This window comes from Lactuca sativa, chromosome 9 (assembly GCF_002870075.4).
Source record: "Lactuca sativa cultivar Salinas chromosome 9, Lsat_Salinas_v11, whole genome shotgun sequence".
In the NCBI taxonomy this organism is placed as follows: Eukaryota; Viridiplantae; Streptophyta; class Magnoliopsida; order Asterales; family Asteraceae; genus Lactuca; species Lactuca sativa.
In genome coordinates, this window is record NC_056631.2 from 218,031,542 (window position 1) to 218,055,471 (window position 23,930).

At 38.2% G+C, this 23,930-nt stretch overlaps 1 protein-coding gene across 1 annotated transcript; it reads left to right on the top strand.

Moving 5' to 3' along the window:
* The first annotated feature begins 8,730 nt into the window (after window positions 1-8,730).
* LOC111882845 (expansin-B15-like) lies at window positions 8,731-9,876 on the top strand. The gene is made up of 4 exons (XM_023879218.1): window positions 8,731-8,899; window positions 8,995-9,107; window positions 9,283-9,473; window positions 9,555-9,876. Exons 1-4 carry the CDS (start codon window positions 8,731-8,733, stop codon window positions 9,874-9,876), a joined length of 795 nt encoding a protein of 264 aa, XP_023734986.1.
* Window positions 9,877-23,930: the final 14,054 nt, after the last annotated feature.

Below are 23,930 nucleotides of genomic sequence, written 5' to 3' on the forward strand. Positions count from 1 at the left end.
ATTAAATCCCAAAATATTATCTATAAAATTGTTCTATGGTGTGTAGAGTTCAAAATTTTCCTAGAGGGTAATACATTAAAGGAAAAGAGAAAAATATATATGTTGACTTAGTGCACTGACAAATTTTGTTTCACAACATTGCCAATATGATGGATGCAATTGGGTATGTTTGAGGATGATAAATTGTTGTATTATCATTTCAAAATGCCAATTTGCTATTAGCGGCGACAAATGTTACCGCTAAAGACCCTAATTGTTGCTAATATTACCTTTAGCGGCGACACGTCGCCAATAAAAGGTTGTTGCATTGTATTGCTATTTTTTGTATTGCTATTTTTTCATTGTCACAACTGATAATGTCGCCACTATTTCTGTAAATCGTCGCCACTAAACATAGTCGCGACTATCACCTTCGCCACTATTGACTTCGTAGCGAAAACATTTCCTACTACAACAACTATTGTAATATACAAAAATTTCTATTAAAATATAAAAAGCATTATATCAATTGCACCCATGCAGAAAAGCATAATGTTGTGTAAAGAAAAAGCATTATATCAATTGGAAAGAAAAAGTTTTGGAACAAGCGCAAGGGCTAAGCTTCGCAAGAGCCCTCCAAGAAACAACAGAAAGTGGCAGTTCACGCTGCTACCACTCCTGCTGATGTTTCCACAACTCAAGCACCTGCCAGTAGATATGTTAGAACCCTCCCAAGGTGCGATAAGTGTAACTTCCATCATCGCGGACCCTGCTGTGACATTCAATGCAACAACTATGGAAAAAAGGGGCATACAACCCATTTTTGCAAAGCACAAGTCCAACCAACCAATTAGGTTCCTAGAGTTGGAGTAAGCCAAGCCTGCTATGGTTGTGGTGAAACCAGACACTTTAAGAGGAATTGCCCTAAAGCAACGACAGCTAGCAACACAGGGAGAGTGCTAACTATGGGCCAGGAGGAGGCAGTCGCTGATCCCCCCGTAGTTACGGGTACGTTCCTCCTCGAAAACTCTTATGCATGCATTCTTTTGATAGTGGTGCAGAGAGGATTTTTGTCAGTCATGCATTTAAACACCTTCTCAAACATAAAACTCCTCTCTGCATTTACGACATGGGCGGAACATTGAAGCAGGCCCTGACTTAGGAGGAGGTCTTTAACTTCCTGCTTTTCATTTACGACATGGGCTAGGAATGCATGACACTCCTTTCACAGATATTTTTGGGCTTTGATGCACGATATGATATGAAGGTTTGTATTGATTTTATCACCATAGATGATGAGGGCTTCGCCATTTAGCAGATTGAGGTGAATGGCTTTTTCGAAACAAAGAATATCCACATGATGAAGACTTAACCTGTCCATGCCGATGATGTCATCGAAGCTCTTAATGGAGACCAACATAAGATCGATGGGAAAGGAATAATCGTTTAGGGTAAGGGTACAACCTATGAATACATCGTTAGTGCTCTCTTTCTTTCCGTTAGCCATCTCTACGGTGAATGTTTCGTTTTGAGGTTGGGAGAGAAGCAAGACACTGCATTCCAAACATTGAAGCAGGCCCTATGCAGCGCACCTATCTTGTCTCTTCCTGAAGGAACGAAGGACTTCGTTGTCTACTGCGATGCATCTAATCAAGGGTTGGGCTGTATGCTCATGCAGCGAGGAAAAGTTATTGCTTATGTCTCGATATAGCTGAAGGCACATGAACTCAATTATACAACTCACGATCTGGAGTTGGGAGCAGCGGTCTTCGCATTAAAGATTTGGAGGCATTACCTCTACAGAACCAAGTGCACTGTCTTCACCGACCACAAAAGCCTCCAGCATATTTTTGATCAAAAAGAGCTTAACATGAGGCGACGATGATGGGTAGAGCTACTGAATGATTATGAGTGTGAAATATGCTATCATCCTGGCAAGGCCAATGTCGTAGTGGATGCCCTCATCCGAAAAGAATACTCTGGTCGTAGAGTGAAGGCACCAAAAATGACAATCCATTCCCATCTGTCCGCTCAAATCAGAGAGGCTCACCTAGAAGCTTTAAAACCAAAGAACATGACGGATGAAGCCTTGAGGGGAATGGAGAAGAACTTAGAGATCAAGGGAGATGGAGTTTACTATTTCATGAACTAGATCTGGACCCCAAAGTTTGGTGGTTACAGGGAGGTTGTCATGAATGAAGCTCACAGAACTCGATACTCCCTTCACCTAGGTTCAGATAAGATGTATCTGGATCTCAAAAAGCTCTATTGGTGGCCAAACATGAAAGCAGAAATTGCTACCTTTGTGGGCAAGTGCCTAACATGCGCCAAGGTGGAGGTGGAATATCAAAAGCCCTCAGGTTTACTTCAATAGCCAGAAATACCTAAGTGGAAGTGGGAAAGAATTACGATGTACTTCATCACCAAATTGCCCAAAACCCCGAGTGGCCATGACACTATCTGGGTAATCGTCGACAGACTGACCAACTCCGCCCACTTCCTGCCTATCAAAGAAACATACAAGATAGAGAGACTGACCCGAACCTACATCCAAGAGATAGTACGACTGCACGGTGTGCCCTCATCCATTATCTCTGATCGGGTTAGCAGATTCACCTCGAGATTTTGGTAGTCACTACAGAAGGCTCTTGGAACTAAGCTGGATATGAGCACAACTTACCATCCACAGACCGATGGGCAGAGTGAGAGAACCATCCAAACACTAGAAGACATGCTAAGAGCATGTATTATCGACTTTGGCAAGTCGTGGGACACCTATTTGCCCCTGGTTGAGTTTTCCTACAACAACAATTATCACACTAGTATTAAGGTTACTCCATTCGAAGCCCTCTATGGCCGTAAGTGCAGATCCCCTCTGTGTTGGGATGAGGTGGGTGACACACAGCTAGCTAGAGGTCAAGTCCTTGATAGCACTCTCACTGGCCCTGAAATCATTCGAGAAACCACTGAAAAGATCATGCAAATTAGAGAACAACTAAAAGCCTCCACAGATAGACAAAAGAGCTATGCCAACAAAAGATGAAAACCCTTGGAATTCCAGGTTGGTGAACGTGTTCTGTTGAAGGTCTCATCCTATAAGGGCATGATACACTTCGAAAATAGTGGAAAGCTAAACCCAAGATACATTGGGCCATTCGAGATCCTCGCTAGGATTGGCCTCGTAGCCTACAAACTTTGGTTACCCCAAGAGCTTAGCAACATGCATCCTGTCTTCCACGTGTCAAACCTTAAGAAATGTATATTGAGACTCCTGTGATTCCACTCGATGAAATTGAAATCAACGAGAGTCTTAACTTCATGGAAGACCCAGTCGAAATCATGGATAGGTAGGTCACACAAACGAAGCAAAGTCGCATCCCGATAGTGAAGGTTCACTGGAATGCCAAGCGGGTACTCGAATTCACTTGGGAGCAAGAAGACCAGATGCAACAGAAGTATCCACATCTCTTTCCCTAGTCCATAATTTTATTCCTTTTAGAAAGAATTTAGGGACGAAATTCCCTCTAACGGGGGGATGATGTGACAACCCGATACTTTCTAGTCAACAAAAGTCAATTTCCGTTAAATAAAATTCGAATTTTATTTGTTCCGTTAAGTTCTTGTGGGTTAGGAAATAATATAAAGTATATAATTAGAGGTTATATAAGTTTCTAGAACCAAAAATGCTCGAAAAATCAACATTTCCCTCAAAATTCCGCAAACTCGTCCAGCCACGCGTTTACAACCGTAAACCCCTTGGGCCGTAAACGCGTTTACAACGTAAACCCCTGGACCGTAAACCCGTTTACAACTAAAAACCAATTCCCGGCCATAATCCTAACCGGTATAAAGGTTTTTCCAAGAGAGATTCTTCATTTCTTACCTTTTTCAGCCGAAAACTCTCTCAACTTGCTCCTAAGAACCTCCCAAGAACATTCATATCCTCAAGAACAAACCTTCAAATCTTCATATTTTCACCAAGAACACCAAGACCACCAAGAACAGCCTTCATATATTCAAAGGCCGCAAACGTGTTTACAATCGCAAACCCGTTTACAACCACAAACCCGTTTACAACCGCAAACCCAGTTCACGGCCACAAACCCTCTTTTTTCCACTTCAAACAAGTCTCGGTAACATTCATAACCCAAAAGCAAGTATTTTCTAACACTTTAAGTAATGGTTTTGCTAATTTAAATACAATTATGTATTTAATTATCATTAGGATACCGTTAGTTCTGTGTACTCTAACTCGAGGGTCATCTTTCCGGTTTTGCTGTCGAGCACGTGCACGTAATCAACTGTGAGTTCATTCCCCTACATTTTTACTGTTTTTAACGTTTTCAGGGGGAATACAAGCAAAACATAAGGAAATTTTGTGTTCTTATATAAAGGATTTCAACAGAATTAAAACTTATGCAATTGATACAACCAAGAGATCACTACATTTTATAAAATATTTAGATATTTTATCGCTTTTGTAACATGTTGAGCATAAGGGAATTTATCAACATACAACCATAATTGCAAAGTTTTCAATACAATACGTGAATCAAATACATAACATACATGCAAACTATAATAGGTATACTTTGGGATTTAACACATGCTTTTATCAATTCCAGAGCTTACACATTAACAAACATATAAACTATGATAAATAGAGTTTATGGCATATAATACTATATTCTGAACACAAAAGTACAATACTAAATAATTATTTGAGTGTAATTATTTTTACTCTACAAGTACACATATAGTTTCTAGTACAAGAGAACACTACAACACTACACGTAAACTAGTTAATACAAGGTTGTGAGGCACTACTTCAATTGTAACCTTCGGGGTGTGGAACTAAATCCTATCATAGCATAACCAGAGTTTCATGGAGGGAGAGTGTGAGATTTGTGAATAGATCTATTCAGGACTGACAATCCCACACATAAACTGCTAGCTGCAGTTAGGCAGGCATGCTTGGGGTGACAAATATCATACCGTTCCGACGACTGAAGAACGCCGTAGAGGTCACTAGGTCATATCAAGCATGGTTATACCAAACTCACAACAGTATAAACTAACCATATGTTTATGGGATTTCATTCTTCATTAGTTTTATTTTAATTAATAGAACAGCTACACACTGCACTTGAGGATTCCATGGATTTCAAATACATGGTTTTAATTTAAGTAATAGAACACACTATACAATACAACTGGTGGTAGCCAGGGTTTTCATACAAAGGTTTTCGTACCAAACACACTATACAATACAGCTGGTGGTAACCAAGCATACAAACTAACATTTTCATATACTACTACAGAACAGTAACGAACGTACATTTTGGGTCTTAGGGTTTAAGACTACTTTACACTACTAAAGAAAATATTTGATTTTCTTGAGAAACATACAACCATTTTCATAGATTCAAAGACAGGTTTTTCAATATAAAAAATTTCTTATGAACTCACCAACTTAACTGTTGATACACTTTCAAAATCGCTTGTATTCTCCGGTAACCAGTAGACAGGTACACCTGCAGACGTTTGAGAAGATGGAACATATAGGGTCGCGTCTTTTATACTTTTGTTACATTTTTTATTGTATACAAAATATGTATCGAACAGATGTAAATACCTTATATATATTTAATGTAATGGTTGTGTTTTCTTTGGTTACTACGATGCAATTGTTGTGATATTGTACATGACGTCCTCATTCCCCGAACGTTTCCACCGTCTCGGTTTGGGGTGTGTGCCAGAGAATATCTAAAACTTGCCACCTATCCAGCCTCCTATGGCATCTCTCACCTTACCTCTCCTCAACATAACGGGTATGCTGAACGCCGACATCGACACATCGTCGAAACCGGACTTGCTATTCTGTCTCACTCCCAGATTCCAATCACTTTTTGGCCTTTGCATTCACCACTGCAGCCTATCTTATTAATCGGATGCCCACTTCTACACTCAATAATCTATCCCCCTTTCATTTTCTCTTCCAAAAAGAACCCAACTATTCCCAAATCAGAAGTTTTGGTTGCCTATGCTATCCATGGCTCAACCATACTCTCCACACAAGTTACACCCTCGTTCCACCCCCTGTGTCTTTGTTGGTTACTCTCCAACACAAAGTGTTTATTATGTATTTGATCCTACCTCCTAGAAACTATATACATCTAGATATGTTGTTTTTGTCGAACACAAATTTCCCTTCAACAAACTCACAACCCAACCTACAGATGTACCCATTGTCAATCTTGATCATTGGGTACCATTATCCATTCCACTAAATTCTGATACAACAACCTCACCATTCACTCCTCCGCAACCTAACATCCCACTCCCTCAACCAGATATACCACCACCACCACCGCATAACTCTCCTCCTTCCTCCCCTTCACCATCCCCTCCCCATCCTCAACCTTCATCCAAAATGACCACAAGAGCAAAAATCAGTGATTGCAAACCCTTATCAACATCGATGACCAACGCCGAATGACTACGTCTAATAGGTGGCATACCACTATCCTCACCCACTGATTACAGAGCACTGGTTGGAGCACTACAATACTTATCTATCACAAGACCAGACATATTTTTTGCAGTCAATCGTCTATCCCAATTCATGCATGCACCAACATAACTTTACTGGAGAACTCTCAAAGGATTACTTAGATACTTACATGGAACATTATATCATGGCATTCTCTTGCGTAAACATTCACCACTTACACTTCATGCCTTTATTGATGCTGATTGGACAGGTGATAAAGATAGTTATAGAAGTACTTATGGATACATTGTTTACCTTGGCTCCAATCCAATTTCATGGAGCTCCAAATGCCAAAGCACTCGTGCTAGAAGTTCAATAGAGGCAGAATTTAGAGTTGTAGCATCCACAACCACTGAAGTCCACTGGCTTACATCTTTACTCAATGAACTCGAGTTCTTTCCTGCTACAACACCTATAATTTACAATGATAATTTGAGTGCAACATCGTATTCTGCAAATCCAGTGTTTCACTCAAGAATGAAACATCATGCTTTAGATTTTCACTTTGTATAGGAAAATTTTCAACAAGGATCTCTTAGTGTTCAACACATTGCAGGTGATGATCAATTAGCAGACGCCCTCACCAAACCACTTCCTACCTCATGATTTTACTACCTGATTTCCAAGATTGGACTCATCTCCAGATCGTCCATCTTGCGGGGGCATATTAAGCTATAACTCACGTGTACATCATCTGTTTACTTTGTTAAATATTGTTGTAGATCTCCACCAATGTCTACCGTATATATCTTCTATTAGTTGCACTCTATTATACTATAAAAAGGATCTCTGTTTACTTTGTAAATATAATGAATAATATAAGTTTTCTTCTTTCCCTGTATCCTCTATTTTCTTTATACTTATGTTATGATTTGGAAATGTTAGCTTTTTTATGATAAATTATGTAAATCACACTTGCAGTTCCTTAGATCTACTATAATAAATGAAGGTTTTTTTGCTACATGTCACACTCTCATTTAATTTGCTAAATATCATGTTGTAGTTATTTTGAATTAATTTCTTTTCCACATGTCATTTTATGGATTGTTTCAATTTTAATAAATTTCACATAATATTTTAATATTAAAATTACAATAAGTATAGTAATAAATGAATATCAATTTCATTAATGGACTGATATACTTATTTCAGAATTCTCAAATTAAAGCTCATTAGTTTATTTTATTTATTTATTTAAATTTAAAAGATAAAAAAAATCAATTATAATAATTCACTACTTTTCTTATTTTTTTTTATAAATCCAAAGTTCTTAAATATTTAGATTTTTATATTTAATTTTTTTAATTAATTCATATGAGCATAGGTCTTACACCTAGTTACAGAATATAATCTCATTTAGGATGCATTAGCAGAGATTTATCTATATAATGATTGTACTGAATAAACACAACATCGTAAAATTTATATCTCGTTGTCATTAAAAACCAATGACCCAAACCACCATCACCCATATGAGTTGCAAAATAGCCCCTTAACCCCATAAATGCTCAATTTGACAGCACCCCTGGCTTCATTGTGGTGGAGGCTGATGAGAACATCAACCTTTGGAGCGTTTTTAAAGTTGGTTGGGTGATTTGCGGACTAAATTGAACTTCACTTTCATAACCGGCAGACAGAAGCTAGTACTAACATTATTAACGTTCAAGTAAGATTTAATTAATCTTAAATAGCTATGAAAGAAATGTGAACGCTTTCTTTAAATGACGAAATAAATGGCATCTTTGATTTGAATTCAAGACTTACTAATGCATGAAATAAACTTAAATTAATTACTTTTGAAAACTTAGTGAATAGATATTGTAGTTAATTTTGATAATTTAAAATGAAAACGAGTTGCATAATTATGAAAAAAGAGATTACTTATATAATTGTATTTACAAATTCCCACAAACTAATTTATGTATAATTTTTATATTCTTGACTTATTTGCGATAACAATGTTCACAATAAATTTAGACACAGCAAATACTGAAATAACTTTCTCTACAGAAAATTTACTTACCGATATATATCTCGAACGTACTATGAAGATATAAAAACAGAAATGTTGAAAATTAAATATCGAGAGTATTTCAAGGACTACAATTATGCTAACTAAATAAAAATATTAATTATCCCGTTCTTGTTACCAATATAAATACCAAAAGAATGCCGAGCAAATTCAAATTCAAAGTAAAATGGCGTTCAACCTTCAAACCCCATTTTCCATTTTCATTTTTGTGTGTTCAATTTCTTCTCTTTTTGCAAGCAATTCTTTGTGTTCAAGTGATGACCTCTTTGCAAATGGAGATGGGTTTTCACCTGCTCTAGGAACATGGTATGGAGATCCAAGAGGTGCTGGAAGTGGTAACAAAATCTCAATATTATTTGTTTCATTTTCGAGAAAAAATCTCATTACTTGTGAAGAATATTAGTATTCATTTTATCAAATATATCTACAGGAGGAGCTTGTGGATGGGCTAATGATGTACAGTCACCACCATACTCAGCCATGATAGCAGCAGGAAATTCTAGGATTTATTTACAAGGAAAAGGGTGTGGGGATTGTTATCAGGTGAAGAAGTTAATCCCAAAGTGATTTTCTTGATTATGATTACAAATATATATATATATATATATATATATATATATATATATATATATATATATATATATATATATATATATATATATATATATATATATATATATATATATATAACTTGATTATTGTGGTTAATTCTTCTCAGATTAAATGCAGTCGAGAGCCATACTGCTCTTCGAACCCTATTACTGTAACAATAACTGACGAGTGCCCAGGTGCATGTAACAATGTTCCGTTCCATTTTGATTTAAGCGGGACTGCTTTTGGTGCAATGGCGAATCCAGGACAAGTTGATAACCTCCGTAATCTCGGCCAGGTTGATATTCAATTTCGAAGGTACGTGCGTGATTTCATTAAATGATTGAGTATATATAATAAAGATCGTTATCTAATAAGACAGTCTACGTACATGTGTAGGGTGCCATGCTACTATGGTAGAACAAATATAGCTTTCAAGATTGATGCAAAGACAAACCCTAACTGGTTCGCAACTGCAATTGAGTTTGAAGATGGTGATGGTGGACTTAGTTCAGTGGAGATATCTCCGGCTGGTAGTCAACAATTTGTTCCAATGAAGAATATTTGGGGTGCAGTTTGGGAAGCCGATGTCAGCCCATCTTTCCATGGCCCATACTCGTTCAAGCTCAAGTCTCCAACCGGCAAGGTAGTGGTTGCTTCTAATGTTGTTCCGAATGGCTTTGTACCTGGTCAAACTTATTTCTCAGACGTCAACTTTTAGCTGCTAGCAACGTTTGTCGATAGATTAATTGGATCAAAACTGAAGTAACATTTTCAGCTTACTTTGACTATAATGTATGCCATCTAGAAATTAGAAGGTTGATCCTTAAGATGGTTATGTGTAAGACCCTACCTTTTAATTATATCATTTTAAAATACTATTTATGTTTACAAAGCATAATGTTTAGCCAAGACTTATTCCATTTATGTTATTTTTTGTCGTTAGATAATTATAAGATTCAAGGGGTTTAATTACGTACTTTTACAATACACAAAAATACTAGCTAGTATGATGCTTTCCAGTTTTAAGTTCCCAAAAATAAGCCTTTTTCTTTTCCAAAACTTCATGTAAGTGATCCAAATCACTTCTATTTATCTCCAACATCTAGAATCTCAGTACATGTCATATTAAAACAGAAATATATATTTTATTCCGGACAATTTCCATATATCAATAGTATAAATCATCCCATGTCGTAACATATGCAATGGAATGCATGATTCAAACATATAAAAGTTTTGGGAGACCACGCATGAGACCCCGTTGTCGTCGGAACTGTTGGCTCCTCTACCATTTTGGATGACCTATCAATCCCTTATAGCCTTGGTCTTCCCGAAGTCATAACTTCAAGTCATACTTGGCATGGCAATGCCACCGTCCCTTATTGACATGGTTGTATATACGGGCGGAGACAGTTGGGGGCTGTCGGATGTTTTTGTTAGGTTTTATAGGTTACAAAATTCATGCGGTGGAAAATAACTTAACCCTTAAGTTCACATGCAACCTAATTAGATCTATGGTTTCACTATTGAAAGCTATAAACCATGAACATCAAAGAACCCTAATATGGAAACCCTAGAAATTTTGAAAATAATAAAAGGTTAGGGTTTACATACCTTTTAGTTATTGTTTGTAAATAACTAATCAAATCACTCTTCAAAAATTCCTTGAAGCAAGCACCAAAAATCTCGTGTCTTTGATGGTTCGCATCCAAACCCTATAAACTAAGGAAAATTGAAGAGATAGGAAAGGGATATGATTTTCGGTGATTCTCTTAGTAAAAGTGATGGCCGAAAATGTGATGCCAAGAGACCTTATTTATAGCTGATACAAGAAGCTTTGGAAACCTTAATTGGAATACAATATTATTATTTTAAATTTGGTAATTATCCAACTCCTTAATTATCTTTAAGAGATATTTTAGAAACCCTAGAATTTCTCCCCAAAACCTTCCACCACCTTGGGGAAGGTTCTGGAACCCCTTTGTTCAACTATTGAACAACTACAGCTTTATTCCTTGCAATTTTAATTAATCTAATTAATCGCAAAATTAATTGAAATTAATTTATGATGAATTTTTAATGAAATAATAATACTATTTCTAATTAATATATTATTTTCTTAATATATCAATAAATCATTTATTGTCATTTATTAATTTAACGACCCAATTTTCAAAAAAAAAAATTCATTTTTAAATAATCAAAACATTTCAATACACCAGAAAATTTCAAGAACAATTGTTTTCAAATTTATAACATCAGCAATTTTTTTTCAAACAACAGAGTGTCCCATAAAAACGATTGAGAGAGTGCATGTCGTGTCATCAAGCCTTGCCCATGCCCTTAGGCTCATAAGTACTTGAAACAACCCAAAAAATTGTAAGCTAATGCTTAGTGAGTTCACTAGAGCATACCCCACACAATATAAGTCATGCATACAAATATATAAGGATGTCATGGGCTCCCCCATGGTCTTACTCCAAGATGTCATGGGTTCCTCCACATGGTCTTACACCTAAGTTCCATAGCCCCCCCTATGGTCTTTAATAGGAAATCCATGGGTTCCCCACATGGTCTTACATCCAGTTGTCATGGGCTCCCCTATGGTCTTTAATAGGAAAGCCATGGGCTCCCCGCATGGTCTTACATCTAGGTGTCATGAGCTCTCCCATGGTCTTGCATATAAGTATAACACATATACAACTAGCATACCTCCTAGCACATAACCAACTAACATGCCACATAACACTACATCAACTAGTGTACCACATATCATAAGATGGGTCGGCCTTGGTGCCTTCGACCCATTGGTATGGTGAGGAGACTCGCCTCTATCTACTGTATCCGAAAGCTGCTCTCCTAACAGTTCATGAACACCCGTGCTGAACAATAATACCATTAGCCTAGGTTAGGGCTGAACATAATCTAATCGAAGAACCCAAACCCCAAGTCCTTTAACAATGGCCCAAAAAGTCTTCCTTTGCTAATGGGCCCAAAGACCATGTCCAAAATCATTGGGCCTCATGGCCCAATAAAGCCCAACCATAGTAACCATGGCCCAAAACATATAAGCTGGCCCACTAACTCAAAATGTGACCTCGCCCAATGACTGATTAAGGCCCAAATGGATTACAAGCCCAAAAACAAGTCGAAGCCCATCTGAGGTTCGTACGCCTTGCGTACCGCCCTTGTACTCACAGTGTACTGAGTCCCTAAGCTGTATGCGCTATGTACGCCAATCTACGCCCAACATACAAAAAGATTAAGCACATCTTCCATTAAGTGCTTAATACTCGATGTTCTAAGATCCAATCTTTAGATCTGATTCCATTAATACGCCCTAAGGCATCAAGTTGGCAACTTTATTCCTTTACATGTTCCATATGTTTCCAACAACCCATTAATACCTTTCTAATAGTCTTAATCCATGCCTGAGGTCATTACACCCATCAAGATACCATTTTTTTGGCATGAATGAGTCAAAGGACCTTAGATCTACTCTTCCTAACCTCTGGAGTTGCTCCAACTCTCTAGAGATGATCCATGAACACAAAAAGGGACAATATAGAACTAGATCTAATGAATAAGATAGCAAGATCCAAACATTATACCTCCAGAAGCTCTTCAAGGTGAACTAGATGTCGATTCTTGAAGCCCAATGGCACTCCAAGCTTGCTTAGAAATTCCTTCTTCTTGAATAAACCCTAAAACAGCCACAAATACACTCCTTAAGCTCAAAAGCACTCTCACAAGGTATCTATGGTGTAAAAGGGTGAAATGAGGCTGTGGAGGCTGATTAGGGTTTACTCCAAGAGGCTTAAGGGTGTTTAAATAGGTGTCAAGTCCAAGAATTAGGGTTTTGGCCCTCTGTCATGTATGTCCCGCGTACCTATATGTATGCCTTGCGTATGCGGCCACCCTCCGCGTTCATGCATCCTTAGTATGCTAAGAGTACTCCTGGAGGGAGCCTCGCGTACTAAGGGACTTTTCATGCATCCTTAGTATTCTAAGAGTACTCCTGGAGTACCCCTCGCGTACTAAGGGTTTTGGCCCACTGTCGTGTGTGTTGGTCGATACTAGTATGATAACTATTGTTATATGAAAACTCTGCTGGTGGCAGGTATCTATCTCATCTCCCTCTAAAGTCCAATACACTTGCTCGAGGCATATCCTCCAGTGTCTGGATCTTCCTCTCACTTTGGCCATCTGTCTGGGGGTAGTAAGTCGTGCTGAAATGTAACTGAGTACCCAGTTCCTCGTGGATTTTCCTCCAGAATCTAGATGTAAATCAGACATCCCGGTCAGAGACCACCGACAATGGCACCGCATGCCTAACTACAACCTCTCACATATAAATATCCGCTAATTTCTCAGCAGAGATGCTCTCGGAGATCAGAATAAAGTGGGCACTCTTCGTCATCCTATCCACAATAATCCATATGGCATCCACGCCCCTCGTTGTCCTCGGTAACTTCGTGATGAAGTCCATGGTGATCTCTTCCTATTTCCACATAGGAATAGGTAGCGGTTGAACCTTTCTGTGAGGGCTCTGATGTTCGGCCTTGACCTTTCTGCAGGTCAAGCACCGCTCCACGAACCACAAAATCTACCATTTCATGCAGGGCCACCAATAAGTCAACCTCATACCCCTATACATCTTTGTGGCCCTCGGGTGAATAAAGAACTTAGATCTGTGTGCCTCCTCCAAGATCTTCTGTCTCACACCCCCGGTTACCGGTACCCACACCAGGCCACACTGTGTCAGATGACCTCGGCTATCCCGAACAAACAAGGAAAACTAACCCCGAATCCGCTAGCTCTATCTTCCAGTTCTTTTTCTTCAAGCCCTCCACTTGAGCCTTCTTGATCATATCTAGCAGCGGAGAGACCACCGTCATCCTCAAACAAACGTTCCTGATCGAAGAACCTGCCGTCTTGCGGCTCAAAACTTAGGGTGCAATTTGAACATTCTTACAAGAGACACACACACAGATACTAAATGCTTTGGTAGAAGGCTACTTTTAGTAGGAAACATAGGGTTTTCTAGGAGTGTTCAAACAAATACAAACTTTACAAAACTTATACAATACATCTTACAAACATCTTACAAAGGCTTTCATACAAACACATACACTAATATACTTATGATCTCACCAACTTTAAAGCTGATAAACTCTTTCAAAATAACTTGTATTCTCAGGTCACCAGTAGACAGGTACCGGTGCCAGGTTTTTGAGAAGACGGAGCTCGTTCAAGACTCCTCTTTTATTTTGATATTTATTTTTGGTTTCTATATAACTTGACAGAACACACTTGTATGAAATTATATTATTAATGCAATGGATGATGTTGTTGCTTGTTTACTACTTTGCATTGTTGTTTTAGTGTACATGACGTCCTCCACCCCCGAACGTTTCCATCGTTCCGGTTTTGGGGTGTGATAGATTGGTATCAGAGCTTTGTTTATAGTGAATCAAGTGTATCAACCCATAAAAGATATACGAACTATAAACACAAGCGAGATTAAAATACTATGATAAAGATTTTATACTTTTAAATAATAAAATATTTAACCAAGTATACATACCTACATTCATACTAAAATCAGTGTCACTAGGACAGAACAAAAGTATTACGATTATTGGGCAGCACAAGTAGACTTAGAGACATATGGTCAACCCTGGGAAGATGTAGCCTGATCAACTACATTATCTGAGGAGTGATTAGCATGTGCCTAAGTATGGTTGCGAGAATGCAACAAGTATAAAAACTTACCGACACTATTACAATGAGAACAGTAGAACATAACATTAATTAAATAATTAATTAAGAATTAATTTTGTGGCTAAAAGACATTAATTAAATAAAGGGGACTAGAACTGTCAATTGTGTGATAGTTGGATATTGGGCTAATGGACTCCATAGAGGATGGAGTGGACGAATTCTATGGGTAAACCCATTAGAAATCGTCCAAGGCCTCTAAGGAGGGAGACCGTGGGTTGCTTAGGGCCTAAGCAGTCAAATTAGGGTTTCCTTGTTAGATAACCCTAATAGCCTCACTATTTAAGGACCCCTAGGGCACCAAAAACCTGGCCAAAAAATTCCTAAGGGTTTCTACATGTTTTTGGGTGCCTCCTCTCTTCTCATTCTTCATCCTCTTGCTCTTGGTGTTTGTGAGCCATTAGAGGAGTGACACTTGTGACTCTAATCTTTCTAAAGTCATTACAAGGAGGATTTGAGATTGTTATTGCCGCATAACAATCAAGGTAAGATCTAAACCCCATTCTTGTGTTAATATTGATTATCACATGCTAGATCTAGGGTTTTAAGTCTTGGATGAATTGCATGTACAATAGAGAAACCTAGATCCAAGCATTATGGTTTGCATGAGCACATAGGATGTTCTTATGGCTAAAACCCATCAGTGTTATCAGAGACTTGATTGGTTTCTATTGTATTAATGCCTAGTATATTCATTCTTGCTGTAAAATCGAGTTTTTGGCCATCTGCCTGACAAACTCGTCGAGTCCCAATGTGGACTCGTCGAGTAGGTTGAACTCGGCGAGTCCATATGGGAACTCAGCGAGTTTAACTGTCAGACAGGCGGATTTTCGAGATTTTTTTCCCTATTTTGACTTAGGATAATTGCCATAATTGTTTAAAATTAATAAAATTCGAATTTTATTGATTCCTTATGATTATCTTTGTCAAAATAAAAGATTTTGGTCATCTAATTAGATAATTGTTACCTTATTTGATAAATGTTAAATTATTTGGATTATTTGATCATTATCTTGCATGAAATAGAATTAGGTCATAATTAGATAATCACCAATTAATTATTTAATTGCCTTATTTGTATTTTGATCTAATAGTTTTGAAAGGTTTCAAAACTTGCCCTCAAGTTTTGAAATTTAAATTTTTAATTAAAAGTTTAATTTCAAAATGTTAAATTCTAAAACCCTAAGTTTTGAAAAAGTTCAAATTGCACCCTTACGGTTTTATTAAATTAACTATGGTTTTATTAAAAATCATCCTGCCCCTCAGGTAGTACGAGAATCGGAGCCTCACATAACCTCTGTCTCAGGGTCTCGAAAGCCAACTGTTGATCCGGGCACCACCGGAATGTCACATTCTTCTTGGTCGGGAAGGTCAAAGGCACCGCAATCTTGGAGAAATCTTGGATGAATCTCCAATAGTACCCCGCTAGACCCAAGAAGCTACGAATCTCAGATGCATTCTTTGGTACATCCCACCGCATCATTGCCTCAACCTTGGTTGGATCCACCTAAGTACCCTCCTGGTTGATGATGTGCCCCAAAAACTGCACCTCTCACAACCAAAAATCACACTTTGAGAACTTGGCATAAAGCCTTTCCATTCTCAGTGTCTCCAATACCTCCCTCAGATGCTTCTCGTGCTGCTCCCTGGTCTTAGAATAGACCAAAATACATCGATAAACACAATCATTGACCGATCCAACATTGGTCTACACACCCTGTTCATGATATCCATGAACGTTGCTGGGGCGTTGGTGAGCCCGAATGGCATCACCACAAACTCATAGTGGCCATACCGAGTCCTGAAAGTTGTCTTCGGTATATGCTCATCCGAAATCCTCATCTGATGGTACCCCGACCGAAGATCAATCTTGGAAAACCAAGACGTACCCTGCAGCTGATCAAACAAATCATCGATCCTCGGTAGCGGATAATGGTTTTTGACCGTTTGCTTATTCAGCTCTCGATAATCAATACACATCCTGTATGACCCATCCTTCTTTTTCACGAACAGGATCAGTGCTCCCCACGGGGAACTGCTTGGACAGATAAACCCTCGGTCTAGCAGCTTCTGAAGCTACATAGATAGCTCCTGCATCTCGGGTGGAGCTAGCCGGTAAGGTTCCTTGGCTATCGAAACGGCACCTGGAACCAAATCAATGCGAAACTCCACTTGCCTCTTTGGAGGCACTCCAGGTAACTCCTCGGGAAGGACACCCCGAAACTCCTATACAGCCGGTACACTGCCCAAATCCGTCGAGGTCTCAATCCTCGTATCCGAGATATATGCCAAAAATCCCGAACAACCCTGCTGAAGAAGTCTCCTAGCCCTCGCAGCTGAACAAAGGGTTGGCCCCTGCGAGGCCCTCTCTCCATGAATAACAAGTTCTCCCCCACTTGGGGTTTGAACCCCCAAAAAATGGTGCTCGCAATCTATCATGGCCCTATTGGCCCCCCAACCAGTCCATCTCGACGATCACCTTCAACCCTCGCAATGGTATCGGACTAGATCAACACGAAACCTCTCCCCAAGCACATTCAGGACGCAGTCCTGATACACCCTCGCAACACTCACAGTGCGGTCATCTGCAATCTCAACCTCAAGCAGAGAATCCAAAATTCCTGGCGCATCCTGGAACTTCTTTCTAAGTGCAAGATATACAAATGATCGGGTAGCACCCGAATCGAATAGAACGTGAGCTAACATACCATTGACCAAAAAGGTCCCTATACATGAGCACATATATACACATAAGCAATACAAATCAATATCAAGCAAGAAAGATAAAATGCGTACCAGCCACGACGTCTATCGTTGCCCGAGCCTCCTCGGTATTCAACTAAAATGCACGGCTCTTCACCGTTGGAGCATCCGCCTTAGCAGGGTGGCCATCAGCGATCCTGATTGTGGTGGGCGCAAGCACTCCCACTGCTCCTCCTCCTCCATGCAACCCTGGACAGAGAAGAGCCAGATCGTAGAATCTAGTTGTGTAGACAGCAATGTCAGAACCCTTCATCTTCAGGTTCCAGATTTCGTGCTCTAACTTTTGCACCTCGCCCCTTGGGCAGTATTCGGCGAGCATCAGATCCTTCAGACTTTCCCAACCTATGGAATTAGCCACTGGTAGGGTTAAGGATTTGACTTAGCAATTCCACCAGGTCAATGCTCTGTCGGTGAAGGTGCAGGCGGCGAACTTCACCTTGTTGGTTTCAGAGCAGGAACAAATTTCGAAGATGGATTCGATCTTCTCGAACCATTGAGTTAAGGAAATGACTCCACCATTTCCATCGAAGGACTTGGGTTTTGCATTCATGAAGTCTTTGTAGGAACACTCCTTTTGATGTCCATGATCACCAGAGTTCACTTGCGCCATTGTTGCAGCCACGGCGGCTGTAACTGCTGCCTGGAAAATAACAGGATCGAACTGAGGAGGTGGCAGTGGCGGAGTATCGTTGTTCCTTCTTATGGGTCTTCTTCAGGGAGGCATCTTGTTCTAGAACAACCAGGAAGAAGAGGATGATAAGTCCCCTAAATCTGAATCAAGATATATGAAACAAGATATAAGAAACAAGATATATCTCATTATGAAAGTTAAAGTGTTCTACGAAGCGATGTCTAGAGAAGGGGGTTACTAATGCTAGTAACTATCGCTAATAAGAAATATGTAGCAACACTTGAAATGAATCCGTATACTAAATTCGACTCTAGATAAACTACTCCTATAGTATTTTAAGTTGTATGTTTTTGTTCTATCGATATCTGATGTATATGTACTTCGTAAGTTTTAGGCTTGCTGCAACACCACAGTCACTCCCAAGCACATGTTGGTCATGTCTCGAGTAAATATAGTTGACCAGGCTATATTGACCCTAGACATGATTACATAACTGCCCAGGTTTAACCATAGCGTCCAACATCCAAATACTTTTGCTTTGTTCTGCATATTGACTCTGGTTCTGTTATGTATGTATATTTGTATACTTCTAATAAAATACTTATATTTTGAAAATTTAGTTTTAGTTCTAGAGTGCGTCAGCCCCTTAGTATTTATAATTATATACCATGTAAGGTTCGGTACACTTAGTTCACTATAAACAAGGGCTCTACTACCAATCTATCACACCCCCAAATGGGAACGACGGAAACGTTCGGGGGTGGAGGACGTCATGTGTAGTATCACAACCATTGTATCATAGCAATCATAGTAAACACAACCATTACATTGATTACATATATGAAAAAGGTTTACATATGTTTAAGTCTCGTCTGAATACATCAAAAAGTGTAGTTAAAATATAAAGACATGACTTTAATCGCTCCGACTTCTCAAAACTCCAGGAGGTACCTGTCTACTGTTTGCCTGAGGATACAAGCAGTTTTGAAAGTGTATCAGCATAAAGCTGGTGAGTTCATAAGTGATGTTTTGTAATGAAAATCTGTTAATGACTTTGTAGAAATGTTTGTATGTTTCTAAGAAAATCCAATATTTTCTTAGGTAATGAAAATTAGTCTTAAACCCTAAGACCAATTGTAATTTCGTTATTGAATTCTGTTCTGTGGCAACACGAAATTTCTAACTTATACATTCTTCATTTTTATCAAAGTTAGCCTCGTTTTTCTGTTTTATAATGAAGTTTTGGGTCTATAGGAGTGCTTGAGACTTAGTATAATCAAGATATGAGTCGTAGAATGGGTTAGTATGTGTGTAGCATCACAAAATCGGGCCAAACACACCAAACAAGGTGTGTGCGGCTGCACACCCATCCCCAGCCACACACTCTCCCATATATATACTACACTTGTCATTTTTGAACACTTTTTCACTTCTTCAAAGCTAGAACACATTTTCGCTCAAGTACAAACCAAAGTTTCACGCCAAACTTCAATCAAGTGAGTGATTCATCATTTGTTTAGTTAATATGTGACCTTAACTAGCCTTTCCCCTTGCCTTGATCCATGAAAACATCCATTTTTAGTCAAGAACACCAAGAACACGAAGAACACGAAGAACACACACTAGTTTTGCACCTTAATCACCATTTCAAGCCTCTATAACGTGTATACACTTATCATAACTTGTTATATACTAAGAACACTTGATGATATGCTAGAAAAACATGATTTTATCATGTTCATAAAGGGTGTGCGGCCGCACACATCATGCTGGCCGCACACACCCTTTTTAGGTCCAAAAGTGGTAATAAACTTCATATAAGGCTAAAGCATGAAGTAAGAAACCTTCCTAGATGAGTCCTAAAGCCTTAAAATACATTTTGGCACATTCCATAGGGAGTGTGCAGCCGCACACACCCCCTGGCCGCACACCCTGTCCGCACACACACAAATGGTGTGTATTTTGACCATACACTCCCTTGTATAGCCATATACCCCTTATATACAATCATATATGGTTGTAACACTTCAAAATAAGTGTTTACTAGCCTCTAAGGTAGCTTTAATTCAATAATTAGATGTTATAAGCACTAATTATATTCATATATGTATCATTATATGCTAAATAGGATCCGCGTGTGTGCTCAAGTCTTCACTTGACACTTAGCATCCTATACAATCCGTTCATCCAAACCACTCACTACAGGTGAGTTCATACCCCTTTAGTTAACCTATTAAATGTTTTAAATGCTTTTATGCGGGGGGGATACAATTTGAATAATTATAGTTATTATATCAATCACATGTGATTAATAACTACCAAACAAGTGGTTTTCTTACTTTTCAAACTGTGATATCAAACTGTTTTACTTCAAACTGTCTTACAAACTCTTTTACATGTCAAATACTGTTTCTTAAATTCTTTTAAACCTATATTATGTTAAAAGTGTATCTATATAGATATAGTTATATAAGTAGGATTGAAAGGACTTAGGACTGATAGCTCACCTTACTTCATGTTCCTTGTTTGGTTGTGGACTTAGGGTATCAGGGTTATCTGTCCGGGGGTTGTTTGAATCCTAGTTATATATTATGTATATGTATATAGATATAAAAGGTTACTTCATTCAGTACAATACCTGTGGGTAGCAAGGGTATACAATAGATACTATGATGAGAAACTAATAAGAGATACTATAATGAGAAACACACGATAGATACTATGATGAGAAACTAACATACAGGCTAGACAGAGAAAGAACACACAATATAGCTAGCACATACATTAAATATACATTAATACAGTTATGTGAGCCATTAAACGGGGCATGGCACTACCTGCCATGACCTTTTTGTATCCAAAATCTCCTTAATTGGGGAGCGTATGAGTTTGCGTACAGATCTATACTGGATTGACTATCCTGCACCTTACTGCTCGCTATAGTGGGACTTGCAAGTCTACGGGTGCCAAATGTCATTTCTTACGGTGTCTTACATCATCGTTTTACTATCGAGTCGGTGCAGCGTACATGCCGATCACATGGTACTTTAAATAACAATTGGTTTAAGGTAGTTAGTACAGCAGTAGTTACTTAATACAACACTACAGTACGATATTATTTTCCCATTACATTCACTTCGTGAACATGCACACGATGTACAGTAATGTAAAAAATATATTTTTGGTTAATGATAGTCGGATTTGGGAAAATACACACTCTTACAAGAGACACACACACAAATACTAGATGCTTTGGTAGAAGGCTACTTTTAGTAAGAAACATAGGGTTTTCTAGGAGTGTTCAAACAAATACAAACATTACAAAACTTATACATTACATCTTACAAACATCTTACAAAGGCTTTCATACAAACACATACACTAATATACTTATGATCTCACCAGCTTTAAAGCTGATAAACTCTTTCAAAATAACTTTTATTCTCAGGTCACCAGTAGACAGGTACTGGTGCTAGGTTTTTGAGAAGACGGAGCTCGTTCAAGACTCCTCTTTTATTTTGATATATATTTTTGGTGTCTTTATAACTTGACAGAACACACTTGTATGAAATTATATTATTAGTGCAATGGATGATGTTGTTGCTTACTACTTTGCATTGTTGTTATACTGTACATGACGTCCTCCACTCCCGAACGTTTCCGCCGTTCCGACTTTGGGGTGTGATAGATTGGTCTCAAAGCTTTGTTTATAGTGAATCAAGTGTATCAACCCATAAAAGATATACAAACTATAAACACAAGCGAGATTAAAATACTATGATAAAGATTTTATACTTTTAAATAATAAAATATTTAACCAAGTATACATACCTACATTCATACTAAAATCAGTGTCACTAGGACAGAACAAAAGTATTACGATTATTGGGCAGCACAAGTAGACTTAGAGACATATGGTCAACCCTGGGAAGATGTAGCCTGATCAACTACATTATCTGAGGAGTGATTAGCATGTGCCTAAGTATGGTTGCGAGAATGCAACAAGTATAAAAACTTACCGACACTATTACAATGAGAACAGTAGAACATAACATTAAACTTAAAATACTATAGGAGTATTTTGCGTTTCTATAATTACTTATCTGAGAACTAAAGGTCTTTATTAGTATGTCAATAGTTGTTTAGTGGATACGCTAAAGTTATATGTAACTAGGATGTCATAGACTTAGAATCTGTGATCTTTGCTCTATTTCCTGTTCCTTGTTTGGTTGTGGACTTAGAGTTATGATCACTTATTCGAAGGTCTATCAAGTCCCGAAATACATATAACTGGTATGCTCTAGACAAATATTGGAGTAATTGATAAAGATCATCTTATAATTATCTAATTAGATCTACTTAGTGTTGGATTAGTGTCTAAGTCCATAACTATTTTGGTATGTACTTGACCCGATGGTGCATAGTCCTTTGGGTTGCCTTCACTAAAGAAACTTGATAGGATGAATTATGGAGAAAAATGAGTAACTATGATTTATTAATATATTATGAGAATAATATATTAAAGGAGATATCATATTGTTTAATTAATATTAGTCAATAATTAATTAAGAATTAATTTTGTGGCTAAAAGACATTAATTAAATAAAGGGGACTAGAACTGTCAATTGTGTGATAGTTGGATATTGGGCTAATGGACTCCATAGAGGATGGAGTGGAAGAATTCTATGGGTAAACCCATTAGAAATCGTCCAAGGCCTCTAAGGAGGGAGACCATGGGTTGCTTAGGGCCTAAGCAGTCAAATTAAGGTTTCCTTGTTAGATAACCCTAATAGCCTCACTATTTAAGGACCCCTAGGGCACCAAAAACCTGGCCAACAAACTTCTTAGGGTTTCTACATGTTTTTGGGTGCCTCCTCTCTTCTCATTCTTCATCCTCTTGCTCTTGGTGTTTGAGAGCCATTAGAAGAGTGACACTTGTGACTCTAAGCTTTCTAAAGCCATTACAAGGAGGATTTGAGATTGTTATTGCTGCGTAACAATCAAGGTAAGATCTAAACCCCATTCTTGTGTTAATATTGATTATCACATGCTAGATCTAGGGTTTTAAGTCTTGGATGAATTGCATGTACAATAGAGAAACCTAAATCCAAGCATTAGGGTTTGCATGAGCACATAGGATGTTCTTATGGCTAAAACCCATCAGTGGTATCAGAGACTTGATTGGTTTCTATTGTATTAATGCCTAGTATATTCATTCTTGCTGTAAAATTGAGTTTTTGGCCATCTGCCTGACAAACTCGTCGAGTCCCAATGTGGACTCGTCGAGTAGGTTGAACTCGGCGAGTCCATATAGGAACTCAGCGAGTTTAACTGCCAGACAGGCGGATTTTCGGGATTGTTTGCCTATTTTGACTTAGGATAATTGCCATAATTGTTTAAAATTAATAAAATTCGAATTTTATTGATTCCTTATGATTATCTTTGTCAAAATAAAAGATTTTGGTCATCTAATTAGATAATTGTTACCTTATTCGATAAATGTTAAATTATTTGGATTATTTGATCATTATCTTGCATGAAATTGAATTAGGTCATAATTAGATAATTACCAATTAATTGTTTAATTGCCTTATTTG